Consider the following 23,226-nt stretch of genomic DNA (forward strand, 5'->3'; position numbering starts at 1 on the left):
AACCGTTGCAGTGAGAGCCCAACCTAACGAGTTGTGCATGACTTTGCCGTACCGATCAAGGAATTGGAAGCTATAGCTGTTAGGCTAGCGGTGGTCAAGCGCTGTGTTGATCGCCCGCCACGCCCATTTTCAGCCACAAAATTCTTACAGTGCGGGCGCCCAATCTTATCATGCCATTGATGATGAAAGCTCATGCAGCACAGACGCGGTGCACCTTTTGACTCCTCAAGCCTTTCTGCCCGCAGTTGAATGACTGAATTGATCAATTCAACACCAACACACACAATCTCAGTCCCCAATTCCAACAACAGCATATTGACATCAATAAGGCATAAGAAGAAGCTTTGAACAATGTCTTCGATCCACGACCTCGCCGCCGCTGCAGTCGCCGGCACTTCGTCCCCCGCGCCAGCGGCAGCGGGCGATGACAGCACCGAGACCAAGATGAGGGGCGCCTTCATTGTGCTCGAGGGCCTGGACCGGAGCGGCAAGACGACGCAGGTGAAGTTGTTGGAGCAGAGGTTTGTGGAGGAGGGGAGGCCGGTCAAGGTGATGAGATTTCCGGGTGAGTTTTTTGAGTTCTTTTTTTTTTTGTTTTATTGAATGAAGATTTTTGCGAGTTTTGGTGAGATGACATGGCATGACATGATGTTAATGAGGCTGATGGGTTTTTCTTGCTGGGTGCAGATAGAACGACGCCGGTTGGGCAGATGATTGATGGCTATTTGAAGAGCCATGTCGATATGAGTGACCATGCGATTCATCTGCTGTTTAGTGCCAACCGGTGGGAAGCTGCGTAAGTTGTTCTCACCTCTACTTACCGTATAGTGTGATGAAACGCTAAGACAAACGACATTTTGACATATCAACAGCCAGCAAATCCGGGCCTACCTCGCCGCCGGCATCACCGTCGTGTCGGACCGCTTCTACCACTCCGGCATCGTCTACTCAGCCGCCAAAAAGAACCCGCACCTCACACTCTCCTGGGCCCGCGCCCCGGACACCGGGCTGCCGCGGCCAGACGTGGTGCTGTTCCTGGACCTGGACGAAGAGGCCGCGAGGGCGCGGGGCGGCTGGGGCAGCGAGAAGTACGAGAAGGAGGAGATGCAGCGGACGGTGCGGGAGCTGTTTTGGGCGCTGAGCATGGGCGGGAAGGACATCAAGGGGCAGGACTTGCTGCAGCAGCTGGGGGGCATTGAGGGCGCGTCGTGGAGGCAGGATGAGGAGGACATTGTGGTGGTGGATGCGAGTAGGGCGGTGGAGGAAGTGAGTGAGGCTATCTGGAGGAAGGTGAGGGCCAGGGTTGATAGGGTGGAGGCGGGTGAGATGGGCAAGGTGGTGAGGACTGCGTTGTGATGGGATGGATGTGGGATGAGATGTGATGTGACATGGGGACCACGGTGATGATGCTGGCCGGCATTCCCTTTTGTGTGTGTGTGTGTGTTTTGTCCAGTCGAGGAGAGCAATTTGCCATCCTCGAGATGTCCACGTTCGAAAGATATGATACGCCTCATCCAAACTTATTACTATCTAGCTTCTATATCAACAACCAGCACAACAACAACTACCTAGCAAGCAATTGAACTCAGTCATCCCAATACCAAGCAAGCCCCCTTGTCACCAAACAACACAACTTCATCCTCGTCTTTTGCAGATATGCATCTCCTTGATAAGGAGAATACCTTGCGTCGTCAGCCAATCAAAACTCTGGGTGGTCTAGTTGGTTCATGGCGTTCGACTGTAATGGATAACATCTCATCGAAAAGTCGGCGGTTCGATTCCGTCCCCGGAGATGGTTACTTTTTTTTTGAACGTTGTCTTCTAGATTGAGACTCTCATGAATCGGCAATCTATTATATCCTTCAACTATTTAGTCTTGTTCTACTTCTTTTTGGTTTTTTGAGATTCAATTGCAGAAGGAATGACTGCATTGTTCATATCCTTGCCCTGTCATACACGTCAACCACATGAAAATACCCACCCCGAATCTCACTCACAGCAAAATCACAAAAAAGAGGCCGAAGCCCCATCGCCAAAAATCGTACCAGCCCGCTATCAAAATCAACCAACCCCATAGATTCCCGTATGGTAATAATTACCCAATTAGCACTTCCCGATACAATCCACTACCCGCAAAAACACCGCGTGATTGGTTCCTCTTTTTTGTGTCCCTCTTTCTGTCCCCTGATGTTCTACCCGTGTTGTTACTTATGGGGTATCAATCAGTTGATAATATTTTGCAGTCGTCTCCGGGTGTCGGCGCCTTGCATCGGGTCGGGTCCTTTCTCAAGCTCTGATACGGCGATTTCACGACATGACTAAGCCGAATCAAAGAATTCGTACTGATTTTCGCTCCCCCGGCATTTTTTGGAGGGGAAGAAGGGAAAGCACCGGGTTAGTTTGGGCCTGTGTTAGCGCTCCGATAAGCTAAAACGGGCCATTGCGTTTTCCCTCGGGGGCGGCGTCATACAAGTTTTTTTCTTTCTTCCTCTTCTCTCTCTGCGTTCATTCATTCTCCTCCTACTACTCCTTGTTGTTTGCCCCAATTCGTCAGCTTCGGTTATTTATTTTTTACAAGTATCACACAATGGCTTCAATTGCTTGCTCGCTGCGCGTTGCCCGGCCTGTGGCCATGCGCCTTGCGCCCCGTGCCGCTCCGATGGTTCGGCTGTCGATGCCTGTGAGGAGCTTCACCAGCTCCCGCATGAGTACGTTTCTCGTTCTACCTCAAAGCTATCTAGAGTAAAGCAAAGCAACAAAAATAGCTAATATTGATTTCTTCTTCAGGCCTTGCCCGCAAGTACACAAAGGACCATGAGTGGATCGACCTCTCCGCCGACCGCAAGACAGGCGTCATCGGCGTCTCCGAGTACGCCGCCGAGCAGCTGGGCGACGTCGTCTACGTCGAGCTTCCCCCCGCGGGCGAATGGACCGACCAGGGCGACTCCATCGGCGCCGTCGAGTCCGTCAAGAGCGCCAGCGACATCAACGCCCCTATCCGCTGCAAGGTCACCCACACAAACGCCCTGCTGGAGGAGAAGCCCGCGACCATCAACCAGGTGCCCGAGGACGACAGCGCTGGCGGCGGCTGGATCGTCAAGGTCGAGGTTGACGAGGAGGGCGCGAAGCAGTTTGATGAGCTGATGGACGCTGAGGCGTACAAGGAGTTTACTGCCGAGTAAATTATTTTGGTTGGGGAGAATGAGAGGAAAGGAACAGCTGGGGTGGTTGCGGCGGGTAAAAGATTAGACGAAGCTTGGTTCTTTTTTGGCGATGGGCTTCGAATTGTGGGGGAGAATGGGGTGTTTTTTTCTTGGAAATGAGAGGGGAAAAAAGAGAGAGACTACTTGTTCTTCTTTTTTAAAATCTTTCTTCGTTGAAATTGAGGGGGTGGGAATTCTTTGCATGGCGTAGAAACAGTTCAACCTGACCAAGGGGGAGGAGGGTGAATGGATGGTTTTTTTGGGTTCTTTTAACATTAGGGAAACTTGGTCGCAATTGGTGTACCATATAGGTAACATATATAACATACAAAGTGGGTGGGCTCATACGGTATCTTCCTTTTTTACATTCAGATGAGGGTATACATTTTTGGTTTGCTAGGCCCGGCTTCTCAGCGGGCGTCAAATATCAAGAGCTATGACGATGCAGTTTTCCTCTCCTCTCTTTTTGTTTTCCCCTTCCCGTGTTGTTGTTGTACAGCAGTTCATTCTTCATTTCATTCATTCCAATCATTGAGGTGGTGGTGGTGCCGGCTTGTTCTTGTTGATGTCGTCCAGGATCTTGTTTGCGCCCCGGCTGACCAGATCGGCGGCCATCTTTGCTCCAAACTGGTCGGCTTGCTCCGCCGTGGTGATGGGCTCGACGGCCTCGCCATCGACGCCCTCTGTGCCCTGGACCGACACGACCGTGGCCCGTAGCCTCAGCTGTCCCGGTTCAACCCACTTGGTCTCGACGCCAATCGGAACGCTGCACCCGCCCTCGAGGGCTCGCATCAGGCTCCTCTCGGCTACGGTTGCCAGACGGGCGTTCTTGTCCTCGATCATCTTGAGCGCGGCCAGCACCTTGTCGTCGCCGGCTCGGCACTCGATGCCCAGCGCGCCCTGTCCGACAGCGTGCAGGATGCCGCCGTTGTCCGACTCGAGGAACTGTGAGATGTGAGCGTCCAGCTGCATGCGCTGCAGGCCGGCCGCCGCCAGGATGATGCCCGTGAGCTCCGGGTCCTCCTCCAGCTTCCTCAACCGGGTCTGGATGTTGCCGCGGTGGTCCTTGAACTTGAGGGAAGGGTATCGTCGGGCGAGCTGGGCGATTCTCCGCACGCTGCTGGTGCCAATGATGCTTCCCTCGGGCAGGTCGGCGAGCGTCTTCCAGCCGTGCTTGTCGACGAGCTCCTTCTTCAGCACCAGCGTGTCTCGAGGGTCCTCTCGCTTGGTGACGCAGCCCAGCACAAGGCCCTCCGGCAGCGTCGTGGGCATGTCCTTTAGCGAGTGGACGATGATGTCGAGCTCGTTTGCCTCGAGCCTGTCCTCCAGCTGCGTCGTCCAAAGCCCCTTGCCGCCAAAGTTGTACAGCGCAGTGATCTGGTCGCGATCGCCCGTCGTCGTCATGCCGGAGATGGGGAACGAATACGCCGGCAGCACGGATTGAAGCGCCGCTACGACAATGTCTGCCTGGGCCAGGGCCAGAGGCGAGTTTCGCGTGCCGACCCTGATGGTCGTGGGACCCTGTGCGAGGGCTGGTGGTTGTTCGTCGGCCATTTTTGGGAGGGAACTTTTGCTTTGCTTGAGGATGGTGATGACGGAGATTTTCTGGAGAATGGTGTGGTTCGAGAAGAGTTGGAAACTTCCGAATGCCGGTGGAGGGGTAGTCAGCAGTTTTGGCGGGGCATTGATACTGTGTGAATGGTGTGTGTTTCGCAGTACATACAGTACGAATTGTACACAATTACTGTATAATGCAGGGTAAGTTCATATACACAGGTTCCAAGCATTGACGAAACATAGCACCAGCTATATACTTCAGTAGATGGATCAATTGTTTGCGATAGAGGCTATTACTTCATATTGGTGGATTGCCTGTCCGTTTCTATTCTTACATCACTATAGTACAAGTGTAACGTCTCTCTATTTCAAAATACCATAGTCAACGCAGATCTTCTATGCTACCTGTATAGATGCAATAATTCCCGGCTTGACAGCACTATTACCTGAAGCTATGAGATGGTTTGCTCATCACCACGAGTTTCACAATCCATAAGAGGATCATTACGCAATAGTTGAATGTTTGTTCTCAACAAATGGCGTGTTGTGATGAATGAAGGGATGAAAATAGAATGGAAAGGACAAAAGAGCCGAGCTGTGGTCACAGCCATAGCTTGTTCTCAACACAAAAGTTAATCCCCCCTTGATCTCTATATTCTGTATTACCTCCTGAGATCTCAGTGCTATCTACAGATGATGCATTGAGATGAGATGAATTGTAAGAAGTGATATTTCTACAAGGCAGTAGATATATAAAGCTGTAATGGGTCGAGAGTCATCATCATCGACTGTACGGCGGCAATTGCTTCCTAATCATTCATCTGTGAAAGAATTGCAATACCCATCATATCGATCAACTCAGACACTTTGATATACTCACAATGAAGCTGGCTCTCGCTGTCATCACCCTGGTTGGACTGGCAGCCGCCAATCCCAGACCTCAACTTCCAACTCCCGACATGCCTCCTCCGCCTCTCTCTTCTCACGCTCCTCCTCCAGAGACAGAAGATGACCCCAAGCCTCCGCCTGCAACTTCAACAACCACCTCGACTACCAAGGGCGCTCCGCCTCCAGAGCCGACCAAAGCGCCACCTACCCCAGACGGGCCCATCTGCGAATGCGGCTACACGTACTGCGCATCTGTGCTGATGGGCATGAGTAAGTCACCCTGAGAGTATCATCACTAGATGAAGCTCATGTCTTCCTGTAGAAAAGCCGTGGTCCCAGAAGCAGCTGGGCGAGGCATACTGCGACACGCCCAACGCCAGCTGCGACAACAACGTGCCGGCCACCAACATCACGTCCGCCCTTTACATCTGCCTCTGCGACGATCCTGACCAGGAGGTTGGTGCGCATCTGGATCTTGTTTGCGGGTGTGACAAGTGTTTGAACATTGGGCCCGACTTCCGCGGCCGCTGCGAGACTCCATGCCACGCTGGGAACTGCCAGATGCAGCAGCTGTGGCAGTGAAGGACGTGATGTTTGAAGATGAGATGTTGGATGATTTTTGTATCGATGATTTGTGTGCTTGAAGCGGACCTTGGCCCTTACAGATTGACAACTACATGGTTTGCATGTAGATGCGCAGGTCCGCCACAGTTGTTGAATGCTTTGATGAGTGCAGGTGCTACAACCTGGATAATTTTAATGTTAGTCCGACCTAATAACACTCCTTTCTAACCTCTGCAAATCAAAAATCATGCAATTAATATTCGTCATCATACCTTGGACCTCGGGTTCTCCAATCTTCAATTTCACCGGCAAAATCCCCTCCTCCTTATCCTTCCTCATCCCGCCCAAATCCCCCCAACTTTCTCAGATCATCCCACGCCCTGCGCCTGGAAATAAGCTCGTATGTACGCTCGGCTGCATCGGATCCCGTCGATTTGCAACCACAAACTCGACTTCCCTCGACACCCTCAGCGCTGTCACCATGCACCGTTTCTTCCCAATCCGGCCTCCCGTTCGCGCGGCGAAATGCACTCGCCCTTCCCCAGCTTTTAGCGCCGATAGGTCCCCCGCAGTGGGGGATTTTAGCGGCCCCGTCCCAGGCAGAGCAGCTCCCTAAACTCCCCTAACTCCCCCAATCGATGCCCCCAAGGTCCCCCTCACGCCCCTGTAACAGCAGGCGGCTGCCCCCTGTAGGCTTCGGGAAAAATCTTGGAGAGACCCCCTGGAACCCCGCACCTGATGGTTTCTGCCATCCATGGATGGATGGATCATGGATGTTTAGTGGTAACGTCAGAAAAGAGAAGGTCCGTGGAGCTCGAGATCGGCCAAGGTACATGGCTGGCCGGTGCAATACAGCCCGTGAAGCTCGTATCGCGCGAGTACTCGAGGCTGGAGATGCTCCGTCATGTCACTATTGTTGTTGTTTCTGGTGATTTTTAGCCGCTGTTACGTACCAGTCGTGCGACTTGGAGTCGGCTTGGGCGGGGTTTTTACATGTGCATGTGCGGTTCTTGGATGGCCAGCCTAAAGGCCACTTCTCCTCATGCGCTTCTTGTCGGATCGTCTTTTTTTCTTTTTTCCTCTTCTTAAACACTCATATAGCTGCTTCGTGAATAGCTTCTGCTTGTGCGGAACCTACGGAGCGCTTCTGGTTGCTGCTCGCTGCTCGCATGGGCTCTGGTAGCTGCTGTTCGCATTCTCAAGGCGTCAGCCCATGTGAACCTGTATAATCGAATCGACCAGGTAAGAGGTTTTTTCACGGGAAATAATTGCCTCTCTTTCTTACCAATGCGTTCAGCTAGATTTCAAACCTAGACAACTCGTGTGTGCCGTGTGGAAATCGCCTCAGATGAGGGTCGTTTCGTGATGGCGTCCTCTTTGCTTCGCCCCCTAGCCACCGAGCTCTACTTGTCACCATCCACTGCCTCTTCGTCGCGGTTTCTGCGCTCTCGAATCCAAAGTGAGTTTATGCTTGAGCTATGCGTGAATTATAGCTCTACCGACTTTTACTAATATCCGGCTCTGCGCATAGATGTTAAGCCACTGCTAAACTGCCGCCGTCAATGGCATGCCTCTGCCGGGGTTACACGACAGACTGCCATTGTTGCTGCGGCCCCCAAGTCTCTGGCGCTGGTTCGCCATGACTCTCCGGTCGCACGAGCTCCCGTCCTACTGCCAAAGCTGTATTCGACGGAAGCCGCTGCTCCTGTGCCACCAACGACTCCCTACAGTCAGCTCACCGTGGGTGTGCCGAAGGAAACCTTTCCGGGAGAGCGTCGAGTCGCATTGACTCCCACCAACGTGGCTCTCCTCCTGAAAAAGGGCTATTCCAAGGTCCTGGTTGAGCGAGGAGCCGGTGCTGAAGCTGATTTCCTGGATGATGCATATCAAAAAGCTGGCGCCACTCTTGTCGACTCCGCGCAGGGCATCTGGTCTGCTGCCGACATCGTGCTCAAAGTTCGGGGACCTTCCGATGCCGAGGTTGGAGCCATCAAAGAGAACCAGACAATCTATTCGTTTCTTCAGCCTGGTCAGAACAAAGATCTCGTCGCAAAGATTGCTGCTAGAAAGGCGACTTACTTTGCAATGGAAATGGTCCCTCGTATCTCTCGTGCTCAAGTCTTTGATGCCCTTAGCAGCATGGCAAACATTGCCGGCTACAAGGCTGTCTTGGAGGCGTCCAATGTGTTTGGCAGATTTCTCACTGGTCAAGTCACGGCTGCTGGCAAGATCCCGCCGTGCAAAGTCTTGGTCATTGGAGCTGGTGTAGCTGGCCTTAGCGCAATTGCAACTGCTCGTCGCATGGGTGCCATTGTCCGCGGATTTGATACTCGCCCTGCTGTTAGAGAGCAGATTGAATCTCTCGGCGCGGAATTCATCGAGGTTGACATGCAAGAGGATGGCTCTGGTGCTGGAGGCTACGCCAAGGAGATGAGTAAAGAATTCATCGAAGCCGAAATGAGACTCTTCAAGGAACAAGCCAAGGAAGTGGACATCATCATCACTACGGCCCTGATTCCTGGAAAGCCTGCCCCGAAACTGATTAAAATGGATATGCTCGAAGTTATGAAACCCGGAAGCGTTATTGTAGATCTGGCTGCTGAGGCCGGTGGTAACTGTGAGGCCACAAAAGCCGGCAAGATGATTACATACAACGACGTCAAAGTTATTGGTATGTGGTGACCACACTTTTTCAACTGTATCATATAATCGATACTAACAAAGACCGCAGGATATACTGATCTCCCGTCTCGTCTGCCGACCCAATCGTCCACCCTCTACTCGAACAACATTACCAAGCTCTTGCTGTCAATGGCACCCAAGGACAAGGAGTTTGGAATTGACTTGTCCGATGAGGTTGTCAGAGGCGCCATTGTCATGCAGAAAGGAGAGATTCTTCCGCCCGCCCCCCGTCCAGCTCCTCCTCCAGCACCGGCCAAGCCTGCAGCTGCGGTCGTAGTTGAACCCGTAGAGCTCACCCCCTGGCAGAAAAAGACTCGAGAAGTGGCCACCGTGACTGCTGGAATGACTGGCGTGTTGGCTCTTGGAAAGTTTACCGGTCCTCTGTTCATGTCTAATGCCTTTACATTCGCCCTGGCTAGTCTAATCGGTTACCGTGTTGTCTGGGGCGTGGCACCAGCGCTGCACTCTCCATTGATGAGCGTAACGAATGCGATTTCTGGCATGGTCGGTGTTGGTGGTCTCTTCATCCTTGGTGGAGGCTTCTTACCCGAGACCATTCCTCAATCACTGGGAGCTCTCAGTGTGCTGCTGGCCTTTGTCAATGTTGGTGGTGGTTTCGTCATCACGAAGCGAATGCTCGACATGTTTAAGCGTAAGTTCTTCGCTCTTGATATCGTAATTTATAGGTAGAGGCTAACAGAGCACAGGCAAGACTGATCCTCCTGAATATCCCTGGCTTTACGCTGTCCCGGCTGCCTTGTTTGGTGGTGGCTACATTGCCGCCTTATCTACTGGAGCCGCCGGTCTCGTCCAGGCTGGATATCTCATCAGTTCCGTTCTCTGCATTGGATCTCTTACAGGTTTGGCTTCTCAAACAACCGCTCGAATGGGTAACATGCTCGGTATTCTCGGCGTAGGCTCCGGTGTGTTGGCTAGTCTGGCTGCTGTGGGATTCTCCCCGGAGGTCTTGACTCAATTCACCGGACTTGCTGCTATTGGAGCCATTGCGGGTGAGTAGTTTCAAATATCTCCAACATATCGCAATGAGTTTGCTGACAGTAATCTAGGTATGCTCATTGGAAGAAGAATTACACCTACTGATCTCCCTCAAACTGTCGCCGCTTTGCACTCCGTTGTTGGTCTGGCTGCCGTGCTAACCAGCATTGGAAGCGTCATGGCGGACGTTTCTGATCTTTCGACTCTGCACATGGTATCTGCCTACCTTGGTGTTTTAATCGGTGGCGTAACATTTACTGGCTCCATCGTTGCGTTCCTCAAGCTTGCTGGTCGCATGGGTTCTCGACCAAAGATTCTCCCTGGCCGACACATTATCAACTCTGGATTGCTGGCAACCAATGCTGCCACTATGGGCGCTTTTCTCACCATGGCTCCTGGTGCTCCCATGATTGCTGCTGGAGCGTTGGCAGCCAACACGGTTCTGAGTTTCATCAAGGGATACACGACAACAGCCGCAATTGGAGGCGCTGACATGCCCGTTGTCATCACCGTGTTGAACGCCTACAGTGGTTTCGCCTTGGTAGCAGAAGGATTCATGCTGGACAACCCTCTTTTGACCTCTGTGGGAGCTTTGATAGGTGTCTCCGGTTCCATTCTATCGTACATCATGTGCGTTGCGATGAACCGGTCTCTCACCAATGTCTTGTTCGGAGGCTTGTCATCGCCAACGACGGCCCTAGAGTACAAGCCAGAAGGCCAAGCAACCGAAACGTCCGTGGAGGATGTCGCAGAACAACTGGTCAATGCCGAATCTGTCATCATAATTGTAGGATACGGAATGGCTGTGGCAAAGGCACAGTATGCGCTCTCAAGCATTGTCCAATCGCTTCGATCCAAGGGCATCACTGTGCGCTTTGCCATCCACCCCGTTGCTGGCCGCATGCCTGGGCAGTGCAACGTGCTTCTTGCGGAAGCGAGTGTCCCGTATGACATTGTCCTGGAAATGGATGAGATCAACGACGACTTTCCGGAGACTGACTTGGCCCTTGTGATTGGGGCCAATGACACGGTCAATCCGATTGCCATGGAAAAGGGCAGCTCCATTGAGGGAATGCCTGTTTTGCACGCCTGGAAGGCTAAGCAGGTTGTGGTGATGAAGAGGAGCTTGGCGAGCGGTTACGGTGAGTTAAATCTGTGTTTTACCACATTTTTTGTAATCTGGACTGGTACTGACAAGCGATAAATAGCTGATGTGCCGAACCCAATGTTCTACATGCCCAACACCAAGATGTTGTTTGGCGACGCCAAGGTTTCCTGCGATGGTAAGTCATTTAGTAACACCTGTGTGGCTCGAATTTGCTAACAATCTCAATAGCTATTAAATCCGCCGTAGAAGGGAAGCTGTAGAGTGGGGATGAGCGATTGGTAGACGTGATTGCAAGGCGTAGGGATTCCTGCTTGATTTGATCATTTGTTGCGTAGCAATAGATGGGATTAGATAGTACTGGGTCTTTTTGATAGTTCCATCTTGGTCTAGTTTAGCAAAGAGTAAACATTTGTCGATATTTTGTGATTGCGTCTTGAACGGACAGGCCTCATGATTCTCACAGCGGAAATGCACATGTCTGTGTCTATTGTTTGATTTGTTTGCGTTTGTTGCGCGATTTCAATATGTACACCATATTTTCCCACGGTTAAAAAAGAAAACGTAAAAACCACTCATACCCGATCCTTGGCCACCGGCTCCCAAGCATTAAGCTTCGATTTCACTCTGTCATCCCATATATTAGCCTTTTGATCCGCATCAACACATATAGTCTCTCTCTGCGAGACAGAGCTCTAGCACTGAATCCCGACTTACGTGTTATACGGCTTGTACGCTCCTCGTGTTCCGGTAAAGTTGGGCTTGGGAAGAGCGGGCTCAAAGTGTCTGGTGCCCGTGGCGATCAGGCTGTCCTGGGTCGGGGGCTTGTCGACGGAGTAGCTGATCCAGGCGTGCCAGCCGGGCTCGATGTGGGCGGCATCGTAGTCGTGCTTGGCGTAGTCGACCCAGCGGGTTCGGAGGGGCAGTTCCTCGAGGTTCTCGTAGTATTTGTTGCCGAAGCGATCCTGGCCGATGAGAGTACCGTATTTGGTGTCACCTGTAGTCTCGATGGTTAGGGGGTTTGTGGTCAAGCTAGACGGTTGGGAGATGTTGGCGAGGGCATACCGATGTACTGTTCGAGGAGGATCGCAAAGAGCTGTGCGTTAGCCAGAGGTCGTGGGAGGTTAGAAGGGCGAGGGACGAACCAGCATCTGGCGGAAGTATTCCTGTTTTGCGGGAAAATGTCAGCGGCCGAACCAGCAATTGGGGAGACATGGGGATCCGGAGGCGTAAATACCTTGATGCCAATCTTGCGCAGGTTGCCCAGAGTCCTTGGAAGGGTCGACATGGTTGCGGTTGGAGGGCAATTTCCGCCGGAGGATGGATTGCGAGCTAGGCGGATTACTTTGGGAGCTGGTGAGAGTTCGAGGTCATTGAGGTTGGCATGAAGATTCCGGGGCGGCAAAAGCTCGGCTGAATTGATTTTAACCTTGGTGGGTTCTTTGGTGCCGCCACAGTTGATATGATAGCATCGGTTTTCTTTTCTTTTCTTCTAGCATGCGAATTGGCTTTTTTGTTGGTTAAAACTGGGAAAATAGCATCAATTGCTCGCATAGAGAATGATTGTGCGCAGCTGCGCCCGGTGCGCCTCCAGGGCCCGAGTCCTGCGGACGAAGCCCAGCATCTCCCCCCCGCGATATCAATACCGAAGCTATGCGACACCTCACGGAGCTCCAGCACCGGCGCATGGAACGGGAGCGGGATTGCTGGCGCCGCTTGTGAGCGAGCTGGATCGCATGGCGCCGAGCTTCGACGTTCGAGGAGAGCAGATCCGCATCTTGAAGACGCCGGCCGAGTTCTACGAGACGCTCAAGGTGCGAGATGGCGCTGCGAAGAGAAGAGAGAATTTGCCTGGGCTGATGGATTGAAAAACCACAGGACCGAATACGGAATGCTAAAAAGAGGATATTCCTGTCGACGCTGTACATTGGAAAGTCGGAGAAGGAGCTCATTGAGACGTTGCGGGAGGCGATGAGGCTGAACCCGGATTTGAAGCTGAGCATTTTGACGGATGCGCTGCGGGGGACGCGCGAGTCGCCGGCGGCTTCGTGCGCTTCGTTGCTGGCGCCGCTGGTGGATGAGTTTGGAGCTGATCGCGTGGAGATCCGGATGTATCATACGCCGAATTTGACGGGGTTGCGGAAGCAGTATGTGCCGAAGAGGATTAATGAGGGATGGGGGCTGCAGCACATGAAGCTTTACGGGGTGGATGATGAGATTATCATGTCTGGGTATGTTGGTTTGGAGTATCAAGATGTGTGGGATATACATGTGCTGACGTTATATGCAAAGGGCAAACCTGTCAATGGACTACTTTACGAATCGACAGGATCGCTATCACCTCTTTTCATCCAAAGTGGTGACGGACTATTTCTGGGGCATCTATAATGGCGTCGCGTCGTTTAGTTTTCTCGTTCAGCCATCAAAGGAGGAAGCGGCTGGATACACCCTCTCTTGGCCAACGACAAATTCTGCTCCCTCACCTTTGGAGAAGCCTCAGTCGTTTGTGAAGAAAACTACATCTACGCTGCAGGCGCTTATAGCCCCTCCAGAAAAGCAGCCGGACAGTGACTTAAAGGACACACGAGTATATATGCTCAGCCAGATGTCTCAGGTCATGAATCCGGATACCTCAACAGAGCTTCCGGTATTGACGCGGATTCTCGAAAGGTTGTCGCAGCCGGCATATGCTGGATCGTCATGGACGTTTACCGCTGGATACTTTAATCCAGCTCCGTCATTAACCAAGTTGCTTCTTAACACGGCTTCCAACAAGAACGTCGTCATTACGGCGGCGCCCGAAGCCAATGGCTTCTACAAGTCAAAGGGAGTTTCTGGACTCCTGCCAGATGCCTATGTGCTTCTCGCTCGTCGTTTCCTATATGCCGTCCAGCAGTGCGGCCGTGAGGGAGACATTACTTTGAAAGAGTGGCGTTTGGGTACAACTGGCCAGCCTGGAGGTTGGACATACCACGCAAAGGGTATTTGGATAACAATGCCTGGCGATTTGAATCCTAGCATGAGCATTATCGGCAGCTCCAATTATACGAAGCGAAGCTATTCGCTCGATCTTGAGGCGGGAGCTCTGATTGTGACTCGGAACGAAACACTAAAGGCTCGGCTCGGGGAAGAACAAGGCTGGCTGCAGGATCACGCAGCCGGAGTCACGATGGAAGACTTTACAAGGAATGAAAGGAGGGTTAGTCTTCAAGTGCGGATTGCCATGTGGATTGTAAAGGTTGTGGGAGGCGCCCTGTGATTGACATGGGCGAATAAATGGAGTAGCTGAATTGGGCATTGATTGGGATTGGTTCGGAGTGAGAGGTTTAAAAAACGAGATACCCAAATGGGATAAAATAGAATTGTATAGAAATAGATGATGTAACTATTGATAGATGTCGAGAGACGATGGTGTATTTATTGTGAGTCACGAGCTGAATATATATTGAATCGCCGATATGTCCGAATTCCATGGCTTCAGCTTTAGCTTGCCTTTTTGAGCCGCCAATCCTTCGTTGAGATGCCAAGCTAGAGAGCTGAATAGTCTGAATCCTTCAGCCACGGATATAAAGGGAATGAAATCCTCTTCCCGTCAATGATAGTCTTTGAATCCTTACTGCTCTTGCCCCGCACTTCAACCATGGCCATAACAGAGAAGCCTATTGTTCTGTATCATTATGCACACTCTCCGTATTCACAGAGAGTGGTGTGGTATCTTGCTTTGAAGGGGATCAAATACCAGCAATGCGTATGTAACGACAACTCTGCCCCTCCGAGTTAAACTAACATCTGCATAATGTAGATCCAACCACGAATCATGCCCCGGCCAGATATTCATCGTCTAGGCGTAAAATACAGGCGCATCCCCATCCTCACAATAGGCAGAGACGTCTACCTAGATACTCGCCTCATCATCACAAAACTCAATGAACTACAACCAGGCCAAGAAACAGCTCATCTCTCAGTCGCGACAACTCCAGAACAGCGAGCGCTGCAGCAGCTTCTCCAAGTATATATCATGGATTCCGGGTTTCAAAGAAACGTCGTGCAGCTTGTTCTCCTCAATCATAAGGGACTTAATGATCCGGCGTTTGTAAAAGATCGTGCAGAGTTGATAGGCGGCACGACGTTTTTCCCGCGGGAGGCCCTGGAGGCGATGCGTCCGGAGGCGGTTCGTGTGGTGAAGAATGGGTTTGAGTTTTTTGAGCGGACGTTGTTGTCTGATGGGAGAGAGTGGCTTCTGGGAACTGAGAAGCCGAGTATTGGTGATATTGAGGTTGCTTGGTCGTTGGTGTGGTTGGAGAGAGTCCATGGGGCGATTCTGGAGGAGTGGATTCCGAGGCAGGAGTTTCCAAAGGTGTTTGCTTGGATGGAGAGGTTTAAGGGTGTTGTGGCGGAGGCACAGGAGGAGTTGGGTGAGGTGAAGACTTTGACTGGGGATGAAGCTGCGGAGTTGATATTGGGATCGGAGTATTATGAAGTGGAAGGACAAGTTAATGAGGGAGATCCGCTGGTTCAGCAACTGGGGCTGAAGAAGGGACAGTTGGTACGAGTTTGGCCAACAGATACTGGAGTTAACCATAAGGAGTTGGGAGAGCTGGTGAGTATTAATGAGAAAGAGGTGGTTGTTGAGGCGAAGGCGGATGAGGGAGGATCAACAAGAGTTCATGCTCAGAGACATGGATTTGCTGTGGCGGCTTATGAGGAGTAATGATTTAGCAATGATCATGACGGATATGGATATCGCTACTCGGTCAAGGGTGGGAATAGCCACTATTTTAATGTATAATCTTCACTTTTTGTAATGCTCTATCTAAGTATAATGAGTATTTTTACATGCCTCTCCCAATTTCCATTAGATATGTCTGTTTCATCTACATACCGTGGTTGGCAACCCAAAGACCCCCTGTCCAACCATCCGTGGCCGTTTGCGCTCATATATCAGTCTTTTTCTCTGTTATTTTAATTCTAGAGCGGCTCATTATCTTTACCTTTCTCCAATTCTATCTCTCAAATTGCAAAATCTTGGCAGTAGTAGAATATTGGCTACTACTAATACGCCGCTGTGCTCTTCCTCCATTGCCCACAGTTCTCTGACAGAGGTTTGATGACTTCTTTACATATTTCACCCCACAGCTCATTTGTATTCCAATCTGTCCAGCGCTTCGTAGCCGCCCCATAGATGCAATATCTTACAGCATTCTCGTATAATGGCAGCAACGTGTTGTAATCATCATCCAGCCACTCTGCTGCGAAAGACAACCGGGAGAAATAGTCTCCCGATGTCTGCTCCATTTTTTGGGCAAACCGATCTTCCAATACGGTATGGTGCCATATCTCCAGCAGCAATATTCCAAGTTCCAGGAGAATAGATTTGGGCTCAGCGGGTTTCACCTCGTTGGCTTCCGTGCCTTCGATCGTTGCACACACAAAAGGTCGATTGAAGTCGGCCAGGGGCGCTATACCGTCGGATACGGGATGTAAAAGGAAAAATATTGAATCTTTTGACCATGCTTGGCCAAACCACCGTGTTTGAGAGAACTGAAGCAGGCTTGAGGCAAGTTTCGAGGCGAGCAACATGCTCGACTGAAGAGGCAGCCTTGCTCCATAACATTTGGATGTCCCCGAAAGTACATCTTTTAGAGTAATAGTTTGACAGCTGTTCTTCTGCATTATAGTCTTCTCTTTCGCTGTCACGACGCCCATTCTATTACTTGTATGTAGTATAAAGGCGACATGTTGTGTGTTCTCGTGAGCCGAGACAACAGCTGCGCAAAAATTGTCCACTGGAGTAAATTTTGGCTGCGAAGAATTCGAGTCATTTAGTTTAATCGGTTCGGGCTCATAGATTTGGACTCGTGAAAGCTTTGATTCCAGTGCCGAGAAACAGTCGCCACTTTCGTCTTCTTGCATGCATCTAACTGACAGCTCATGACATCTCGTCTGAATCGGAGTGAGAAGCTTTGCAGCAAAGATCAGCTGAAACGCCAATATTGCTTTATCTTCCTCGCTCCATTGCTTTGTTGAGCGTAGAAGTTTTGATGCTACGTCAATTCTGTCTTCAAGTAAGACGTGGACGTCGTGTTCGTTGTGACAAGACCCAGTACAACAACTACAAAGAGCCGTGTACAAGTTTTTGGAAGATTTGTGAATTCGACGGAAAGCTTTGGCTAATTTTGTGCTGTTAGATGACGGCAGTGAACTAACGGGTCCATGGCGATTCATCAGCATCGTTTGTGAGAATGTGTGTAGTGTGCTAGTGGCCGTGTCGAGCTCGCTAATGCTTTGTTTTATTTCGCTACTCCTGAGAGCGACTCTAAGGCGAGGGATGAAATCTGCTCTATGTTTCTTTGCTGTTTGATTTGCTTCTATGATGCCAACAAGATCGTATGGGTTATCCTGTACTGAACAGTAAGAAAGGCTTTCTCTCAGTAACTCTTATTTCGCCATACCTTATGAGAAGGAATGAGACCGTCCAAGTGTTTGGCCACTTCTTCCAAGGTGATTTGCATGTCTCGTAGCCTTCCAGTCAAGGCTTTGTAGTTCTCATCCCCTAGAAAGTCCCCCACCTGCGCCTGGATCTTCTTATTCTGAAGGTATGCAATCGGATCCTCGTTGAGTAAAGCCTCATCATAACTGTAGCCGCTTCGCGTAATGATAAGATGAACCGTCTCCGATACTGTTTGTCGCTGTAGCAGCAGGGCATTCGCAAGCTTGTCGACATACTGTCGCTTACGGAATGCCAGCCGGCCTTTATCATATCCCTCGCGCCATAGCTCTGCGCCCGAGATAAGGATGGGAATCGCCCGAAGAACAATTCCAAAAGCTTCAAAGGTCGACATATAGAATCTTTAAAATACTTGAAAAGGATTCCTTAATCTCGGATGCTATGTCATGACATCGCCAGGCGCAGACTTGGGAGTATTCCCGTGAGGCTCTGCTGATGCGGGGATATTCCTGTGCAGGCTGTGAGGTGGCAATAGTACATGTATGCACAGATTGCAAGGGTACATGTATTTGATGATGATATGCACAAGTTGAAAAAGAATATGCCATCCAAGTGCATCAAATATTTATATCGTCGAAGACCACAATCAGCGTCGGAAGGTTAAATAGCAGACGCCCAAAAAAATCTCGCTATATTATACCGCATCTTCTGTACGCAGACCTTTGAGCAGCAGACACAGCGCACCTGAATCTCAACCATCTGAGTATCTGGTTAATATTCGGCTTGGTAACAATGGAAATATTATTCCTATGAAATAATCCAATTGGCCAGAGGAGATGATTACCCCCCGCACAGCTCTGCGTGAGTAACCATGCAACCATTGACCCTTGCCACTCCGAGGCCAATCGCCAACTGATCAAGTTGTAATGACGTTTCACGAACTTGATTTATCAAGTATCTATTATGATTCCTTTGCCTCTATTATCGAGCTATTGACCCTGAAACAAGGCTCGTGATCATCAGATTCTGCGTGTCAGAATACGGCGCAATGGAGTCTCTCGCCGATACGGGTCTCGCAACAATGAAGCGGTTCAAGCTTCTTCAAGAAGTTGAGTTGAAATCAGTCGAAGATCAACCACACGAATCGCCGAAGCAACTCTTTCTTGCTCAATTTGACCGATTTGAACTTTGGGCGGTGAATCTCGGCGTCTTTGTCATGGGTCATGGTTCTCTGGATTACAGGATTCGCGATTCCGAAAGTATGAAAGAAGCCATACTTCAGATGATGAAGAATTTGAATAGGTCACTCGATGAAGGTAAAAATTACATTTCAATCTACTACTTTTCACCCCGGCCCTGTTGTCATTCTGGAATCATTCTGACATTATACTACAGCCCTTGCCTACCTTCATGGCGATATTGAACAGGCAGATGAAGATTCAGATACAGACTCAAGCTCTGAGATGGAATCGGATATGGACTTGCTTCTTGATAGTATCAAGGATCCCATTGATCGACTATATAAGATGGCCGTTTGGATACGAAACCCAGCGACTAGGATTACGTCCACAAAAGCCAGAAATTTGCAGCAAGTCGATGAAGAAACAAACGTAGATTTGTTCAAGTCATTTGAGAAATTTGATTATGAACATATCAGCTCTCTCTTTCTAGAATATGAAAAGAATAAAGCTATCCAAGAAAATCCAATAGCCAAACCCCGCGACACAGTTAGCGACGACAAAACACTTGTTGAAGATCAGGTGTGGGAGCCGATCAGAAAGGCGTTGGAGCTGAATAGGATGAGACTATCAAATGGAGATGAATCCTACCTCGTTTGCCGCATAGCTCGAGCTAATGGACTCAGACGGCAGCAGTTTGCTTATTGGAGAAAGCATAAAAACAAGCTCCGTGAACACGCCGCTGTTGTCGTGGAAGTTCCAACGCATAATCTACCTACTACAAGTCATATTATACAATTGGAAGACAAGAATGAGAAAGTCAAGGCACCTCTCACAGTTACTACGGCTACACAACTACGCCCTTCGCACGAAATTGGGAAAGAGTTAGAGAAAGAAAATGTCATGACACTTGCTGTCTCTGAGTATGCTCCGTCGGCATGGAATCCTAGCAAGGACATCGTCAGCTTTCCATCGCCCCCGAAAGCATCTACGGCTGGTGAATTTTTCGAATGCCCATACTGCTATACCATCTGTCCTGCTGCTATTCTCTCAGAAAAGGCCTGGAGGTAAGACGCTTCCCATGAAGCTCCATAGATAATTGTATCTATCTTGAGTTCACATTTCGCTTACCACTTATCTGTTAGAGCTCATATAATACGAGATCTACGGCCTTATATCTGCACTTTCGAACATTGTTCAAATTCTGAGCAATTATATGACAACCGTGACGACTGGATTGAGCACGAGACCTCTACGCACCAAACCGTACTTCGGTGCCCAATGCATGAAGAGGAAACCTTCACCACCTTGGCTACATATGACGAACATACACAAGCGTTTCATAAAGAAGATGCCATGCCCTCGAGTTTTGCATCATCAACAGCCACCAATATCCATCGCAGTTGCCCTATTTGCTCGATAGTTTTGGGAACTGTGCAAAAGTTACAGAATCACATCGCTCTTCACCTTGAGAGGTTCGCAATGTTTTCATTACCTCGCTGTACAGATGATACCGGTGAAGGGGGCTCTGGAGGTTGATCTGCCGGTGCTCATTTGGATTCTAACAGGTCTCTCAATGATGATCCAGATATAGGATCAAATGATACTAACGGAGATGAGGATAACAACACGGCAAATCATGCCGTAATAGAAAAGATAAGGGCTATGAGCCGTGAAATAGCAATGCTACGCCCGTCAGTGCCAGGGGAATCAGGGAATTCTAAATACTCGCTAGAGAGGATGGCAAAAATACGCGGCCCGTTGAAGAGTTATGGGGAGATAATTAGAGCCTGGAGCCCGAACGATACAGTAAACACTGTTCTATTCGAGTTCGGAGAAGTATGCATCGAAGTTGGGCTAATAGATGAAGCCATTGAGACGCTTGAGCACCTGAAATGTCTTCAGATCGGCCAACTTGAACATGACGACCCGGCACTACTACGGACAAATCGACGGCTAACTACAGCTTATCAAATTAACAGAGGCCTCCAAGAAGTGAATACACAGTCGGAACACGATACCGATCTGCATACGGAGCCAAGAAAGGGTAAGGCTCTTGATATATTTCCAAGTACTGAGGCTGAGGAGAGACACGCCGGACCGATGCGGCTCACGGGTTTCTGGAAGCAACCAATTCAAGAAACCCATTACAGCGAATATCCGAATTCTCTCCCGCAAAGTCCGATTTCTCAATCCCCCGAGACCCTCGGCATCTCTGAACGCCAGTCAGATTTCACGCGATCTGATGACCAAGAGGAGTTTCCGCCATTGGCCCAGAATGAGGACGTTCGCCCAGAAGAAGTGCATACACAGGCTCTGTCACAAGCACAGCATCAATCACAAGGGCCTCAGCAAGCACATGACAATGTCACCCTACGAGGCCAATTATATAACCACGCCCGCCTTGTCTATAACCGCCTTATGACAGAGGCGGCTTATCAATTTAGCGGCTCTGAAAACATACCACAGGATACAGTGGATAAAATTATACAGCAGTCCTACGTGCAAGCCAAACAATCAGTTGGAGACACAGTTCGGCGCCAAGCTCAGCAGCAGCAACGGATAATATCGGAAGAAAGCAACTACAATACACCTCACGCGGGACAAGATCTCGAAACACCAGAAGATATACCCGGGCTTGACAATAGACGATTCATTGAACTGATGGAGCAGCTTTTTGAGGAAACCAATGTGGATGAGAATCACATCTTGTCAGAAGACAACCACGCTCACCGACGCAACCACGTACGCCGGCACCTTGATGCCAGCGTAGGTCGTGAGGTTGTCTATTGCCATGCTTGTACTAGCGAATGGTACCGCGATGAATCTGAGTCACCATGCCCCAGATGTGGTAGCGATATCACAGAAGTCGTATGCTACCTCCCTTTTGCCATTTCACATGCCTTGCTTGACCTTGACTGACTCAATTCATAGGTAAGCCTAGACAATGATCCTCGAGATTTGAATGACAACGACGATTCGGAGCCGAAATCCCCCCCACTGCGTTATAGATTTCCACCCCGGGACAAGAACAATAACCACGACTCAGACCAGGAGAATTGGAGATTAGAATTAGCAGGCGCAGAAGGGGAACTGAAGAGCAATTCATCAGATGAAGAAGTCCAAGATCAGATTCCCGATGCCGAAAAATCCCAAGATCAACAGCCGCAAGATATTCCATATATGATACGCGATGATTTTGGGAACAGCGATGAAGGGTCAGACGTTCAAGAACGCATCGACGACGCCGGCCACGGCAGACAAGACCCCAGCCGAGCTGATGACGACCGCCGGGTGCCCATAGATCCGCCTGGTATCGCCGAGTTCGCTTCCGAGCGCTACTTTGACAAGCTCCGCCAACTGCAAACCGATCACCAACAGACGAATGATGATGAATCTAATGCCACAACGACGGCGACCGCGTCCGAATTCATCCTGCCATTGAGAGATTCATCGGGTCCCACGGATGAGAAGCCCCAGCCGTCAGCTCGAGGCAAGAAAAAGTTCCTATCATTAGGCAAGAAAAAGTTCCTATCATTAAGACAAGAAGCTGCCGCACATGCAACCCACCTTTTGAGTTCCGTAGATATCATCGCAGAGCAAGAAGAGGCGGGTAGTCCATACCTATTCAGGAAGGAAGATAATGAAATGCGAGGGGGGGGACATGATAATGAATCAGAGATAATGGTATTGAAGGAAATGTTTAGAGCGCTGGTGGAAGAATCCCAGGCAGAGTTTGAACAGGCAGCTGAAGGCACGGAGCTCAAATTAGAAGCGCAAACATTGGCCCGAACATTGGCACAACAAACGATGTTATACATGTTGGATGTTCAAGAGCTAAAGATTCTATACTTTGGGGCACATAACATATTGGAAAAAACTGAGAGAGGAAGCGCATTTGTCAACAAAATCAGATCATTCGATTTCTTAGGGAAGAGAGATATGATCAAAGAGATACAAAGAAAGCGAGAGGCAGAAGAAGCGCGACGATCCGAAACAGCACGAGAACGAAATGAAAAACAAGCACAGTCAGAAAAGCGACTACTTCTAAAAATAGAAGAGGCCAACAAGGAGTTGACTGAGCATGAAGAGAGAAAGGAGAGACACAAGCAGGTATTGGAGGCAATTAACGCAAAGCGTGGACTAAAAGATTCCTCTCCAACACCGGAAGAATCCGAAGAACGAGGTCTCCTCGGAGACCTGTCGCTAGAAAGAATAGCTTCCGAATTAGAGCTGGACTCTTGTCGACAGTCAATATCAGCAGAAGAAGAAATGATAAGGAAGATGCTTGAGAAAATAGAAGCTCTGGAAGAAGAATTACGACTCGCCCAAGCAGAAAAGGAAGTCCGGGTCCCATCTGGTAGCGAGAGCCAAAAGGCTCAATCGAGACGTAGCGAAACAACATGGCAATGTGTACGTCTGGAGACTCGTTCCCCCTCCCCCTTCTTCATGCCAAGGAAGCCACTGACATACATACTACCAGTGCCAATGCGGGACAGGAGATCTCGAATTTCACGTCGATTATTATTGCACTGAACGCGACTGTCGACACCCGTTCTGCCACAACTGCCTTATTAATTTTGATTATGTAGGCTCGGCATAGTA

The 23,226-nt window shown here is 49.9% G+C and overlaps 10 protein-coding genes and 1 non-coding gene across 11 annotated transcripts; 8 read left to right on the forward strand and 3 right to left on the reverse strand.

Moving 5' to 3' along the window:
* Positions 1–74: 74 nt before the first annotated feature.
* On the forward strand, positions 75–1,662 carry V8C40DRAFT_105008 (bifunctional thymidylate/uridylate kinase). The gene is made up of 3 exons (XM_083210717.1): positions 75–565; positions 688–796; positions 873–1,662. Exons 1-3 carry the CDS (start codon positions 352–354, stop codon positions 1,354–1,356), a joined length of 807 nt encoding a protein of 268 aa, XP_083078407.1. The 5' UTR covers positions 75–351; the 3' UTR covers positions 1,357–1,662.
* Positions 1,663–1,705: 43 nt separating this feature from the next.
* On the forward strand, positions 1,706–1,793 carry V8C40DRAFT_t33. The gene has a single exon. It is a non-coding gene; the product is annotated as a tRNA-Tyr (tRNA).
* A 427-nt stretch (positions 1,794–2,220) lies between these two features.
* Positions 2,221–3,800, forward strand: V8C40DRAFT_234270 (glycine cleavage H-protein-domain-containing protein). Its single transcript, XM_083213576.1, has 2 exons — positions 2,221–2,708; positions 2,788–3,800. Exons 1-2 carry the CDS (start codon positions 2,588–2,590, stop codon positions 3,180–3,182), a joined length of 516 nt encoding a protein of 171 aa, XP_083078408.1. The 5' UTR covers positions 2,221–2,587; the 3' UTR covers positions 3,183–3,800.
* Positions 3,522–4,821, reverse strand: V8C40DRAFT_234272 (hydroxymethylbilane synthase). Its single transcript, XM_083213577.1, has one exon. The coding sequence runs from the start codon at positions 4,755–4,757 to the stop codon at positions 3,732–3,734; it is 1,026 nt and encodes a 341-aa protein (XP_083078409.1). The 5' UTR covers positions 4,758–4,821; the 3' UTR covers positions 3,522–3,731.
* Positions 4,822–5,641: 820 nt separating this feature from the next.
* V8C40DRAFT_262034 (uncharacterized protein) lies at positions 5,642–6,230 on the forward strand (the record flags this gene model as incomplete). Its single annotated transcript, XM_083219329.1, has 2 exons — positions 5,642–5,918; positions 5,971–6,230. The coding sequence occupies 2 exons, from the start codon at positions 5,642–5,644 to the stop codon at positions 6,228–6,230; spliced, it is 537 nt and encodes a 178-aa protein (XP_083078410.1).
* Positions 6,231–7,003: 773 nt separating this feature from the next.
* Positions 7,004–11,459, forward strand: V8C40DRAFT_234277 (NAD(P) transhydrogenase beta subunit-domain-containing protein). Its single transcript, XM_083213578.1, has 8 exons — positions 7,004–7,454; positions 7,510–7,671; positions 7,744–8,883; positions 8,944–9,546; positions 9,602–9,904; positions 9,962–11,032; positions 11,099–11,173; positions 11,227–11,459. The coding sequence occupies exons 2-8, from the start codon at positions 7,578–7,580 to the stop codon at positions 11,256–11,258; spliced, it is 3,318 nt and encodes a 1,105-aa protein (XP_083078411.1). The 5' UTR covers positions 7,004–7,454; positions 7,510–7,577; the 3' UTR covers positions 11,259–11,459.
* On the reverse strand, positions 11,316–12,342 carry V8C40DRAFT_234279 (NADH ubiquinone oxidoreductase subunit NDUFA12-domain-containing protein). The gene is made up of 6 exons (XM_083213579.1): positions 12,233–12,342; positions 12,141–12,161; positions 12,061–12,067; positions 11,713–11,992; positions 11,442–11,622; positions 11,316–11,361 (listed from the first exon to the last, which is right to left on the reverse strand). The coding sequence occupies exons 1-5, from the start codon at positions 12,281–12,283 to the stop codon at positions 11,571–11,573; spliced, it is 411 nt and encodes a 136-aa protein (XP_083078412.1). The 5' UTR covers positions 12,284–12,342; the 3' UTR covers positions 11,316–11,361; positions 11,442–11,570.
* Positions 12,343–12,481: 139 nt separating this feature from the next.
* Positions 12,482–14,430, forward strand: V8C40DRAFT_234282 (CDP-diacylglycerol--glycerol-3-phosphate 3-phosphatidyltransferase). Its single transcript, XM_083213580.1, has 3 exons — positions 12,482–12,809; positions 12,874–13,226; positions 13,288–14,430. Exons 1-3 carry the CDS (start codon positions 12,555–12,557, stop codon positions 14,252–14,254), a joined length of 1,575 nt encoding a protein of 524 aa, XP_083078413.1. The 5' UTR covers positions 12,482–12,554; the 3' UTR covers positions 14,255–14,430.
* V8C40DRAFT_234283 (glutathione S-transferase family protein) lies at positions 14,431–15,834 on the forward strand. The gene is made up of 2 exons (XM_083213581.1): positions 14,431–14,743; positions 14,798–15,834. Exons 1-2 carry the CDS (start codon positions 14,591–14,593, stop codon positions 15,704–15,706), a joined length of 1,062 nt encoding a protein of 353 aa, XP_083078414.1. The 5' UTR covers positions 14,431–14,590; the 3' UTR covers positions 15,707–15,834.
* V8C40DRAFT_234285 (uncharacterized protein) lies at positions 15,786–18,153 on the reverse strand. The gene is made up of 2 exons (XM_083213582.1): positions 17,448–18,153; positions 15,786–17,394 (listed from the first exon to the last, which is right to left on the reverse strand). The coding sequence occupies exons 1-2, from the start codon at positions 17,835–17,837 to the stop codon at positions 16,048–16,050; spliced, it is 1,737 nt and encodes a 578-aa protein (XP_083078415.1). The 5' UTR covers positions 17,838–18,153; the 3' UTR covers positions 15,786–16,047.
* Positions 18,154–18,524: 371 nt separating this feature from the next.
* On the forward strand, positions 18,525–23,224 carry V8C40DRAFT_272685 (uncharacterized protein; the record flags this gene model as incomplete). The annotated part of the gene is made up of 6 exons (XM_083220385.1): positions 18,525–18,702; positions 18,839–19,688; positions 19,767–20,155; positions 20,210–21,332; positions 21,882–23,034; positions 23,105–23,224. 6 exons carry the CDS (start codon positions 18,525–18,527, stop codon positions 23,222–23,224), a joined length of 3,813 nt encoding a protein of 1,270 aa, XP_083078416.1.
* Positions 23,225–23,226: the final 2 nt, after the last annotated feature.

Source organism: Trichoderma camerunense (assembly GCF_050948025.1).
Source record: "Trichoderma camerunense strain CBS 138272 chromosome Unknown V8C40scaffold_2, whole genome shotgun sequence".
NCBI lineage: Eukaryota > Fungi > Ascomycota > Sordariomycetes > Hypocreales > Hypocreaceae > Trichoderma > Trichoderma camerunense.

What these genes read in the sequence shown, in the direction of transcription:
- V8C40DRAFT_105008 (XM_083210717.1), top strand. Translation starts at nt 352, where the DNA reads ATGTCTTCGATCCACGACCTCGCCGCCGCTGCAGTCGCCGGCACTTCG. An exon ending in CAAGGTGATGAGATTTCCGG is followed by an intron (nt 566 to 687) that starts GTGAGTTTTTTG and finishes TGCTGGGTGCAG; the next exon opens with ATAGAACGACGCCGGTTGGG. An exon ending in GCCAACCGGTGGGAAGCTGC is followed by an intron (nt 797 to 872) that starts GTAAGTTGTTCT and finishes ACATATCAACAG; the next exon opens with CCAGCAAATCCGGGCCTACC.
- V8C40DRAFT_234270 (XM_083213576.1), top strand. Translation starts at nt 2,588, where the DNA reads ATGGCTTCAATTGCTTGCTCGCTGCGCGTTGCCCGGCCTGTGGCCATG. An exon ending in CTTCACCAGCTCCCGCATGA is followed by an intron (nt 2,709 to 2,787) that starts GTACGTTTCTCG and finishes TTTCTTCTTCAG; the next exon opens with GCCTTGCCCGCAAGTACACA.
- V8C40DRAFT_234272 (XM_083213577.1), bottom strand. Translation starts at nt 4,757, where the DNA reads ATGGCCGACGAACAACCACCAGCCCTCGCACAGGGTCCCACGACCATC.
- V8C40DRAFT_234277 (XM_083213578.1), top strand. Translation starts at nt 7,578, where the DNA reads ATGGCGTCCTCTTTGCTTCGCCCCCTAGCCACCGAGCTCTACTTGTCA. An exon ending in GAGCTTGGCGAGCGGTTACG is followed by an intron (nt 11,033 to 11,098) that starts GTGAGTTAAATC and finishes AGCGATAAATAG; the next exon opens with CTGATGTGCCGAACCCAATG. An exon ending in CGCCAAGGTTTCCTGCGATG is followed by an intron (nt 11,174 to 11,226) that starts GTAAGTCATTTA and finishes CAATCTCAATAG; the next exon opens with CTATTAAATCCGCCGTAGAA.
- V8C40DRAFT_234279 (XM_083213579.1), bottom strand. Translation starts at nt 12,283, where the DNA reads ATGTCGACCCTTCCAAGGACTCTGGGCAACCTGCGCAAGATTGGCATC. An exon ending in TGCGCAAGATTGGCATCAAG is followed by an intron (nt 12,162 to 12,232) that starts GTATTTACGCCT and finishes CCCGCAAAACAG; the next exon opens with GAATACTTCCGCCAGATGCT. An exon ending in GCGTACAAGCCGTATAACAC is followed by an intron (nt 11,623 to 11,712) that starts GTAAGTCGGGAT and finishes ATGGGATGACAG; the next exon opens with AGTGAAATCGAAGCTTAATG.
- V8C40DRAFT_234282 (XM_083213580.1), top strand. Translation starts at nt 12,555, where the DNA reads ATGATTGTGCGCAGCTGCGCCCGGTGCGCCTCCAGGGCCCGAGTCCTG. An exon ending in AGTTCTACGAGACGCTCAAG is followed by an intron (nt 12,810 to 12,873) that starts GTGCGAGATGGC and finishes GAAAAACCACAG; the next exon opens with GACCGAATACGGAATGCTAA. An exon ending in GATGAGATTATCATGTCTGG is followed by an intron (nt 13,227 to 13,287) that starts GTATGTTGGTTT and finishes TTATATGCAAAG; the next exon opens with GGCAAACCTGTCAATGGACT.
- V8C40DRAFT_234283 (XM_083213581.1), top strand. Translation starts at nt 14,591, where the DNA reads ATGATAGTCTTTGAATCCTTACTGCTCTTGCCCCGCACTTCAACCATG. An exon ending in GGATCAAATACCAGCAATGC is followed by an intron (nt 14,744 to 14,797) that starts GTATGTAACGAC and finishes TGCATAATGTAG; the next exon opens with ATCCAACCACGAATCATGCC.
- V8C40DRAFT_234285 (XM_083213582.1), bottom strand. Translation starts at nt 17,837, where the DNA reads ATGTCGACCTTTGAAGCTTTTGGAATTGTTCTTCGGGCGATTCCCATC. An exon ending in GTCTCATTCCTTCTCATAAG is followed by an intron (nt 17,395 to 17,447) that starts GTATGGCGAAAT and finishes TGTTCAGTACAG; the next exon opens with GATAACCCATACGATCTTGT.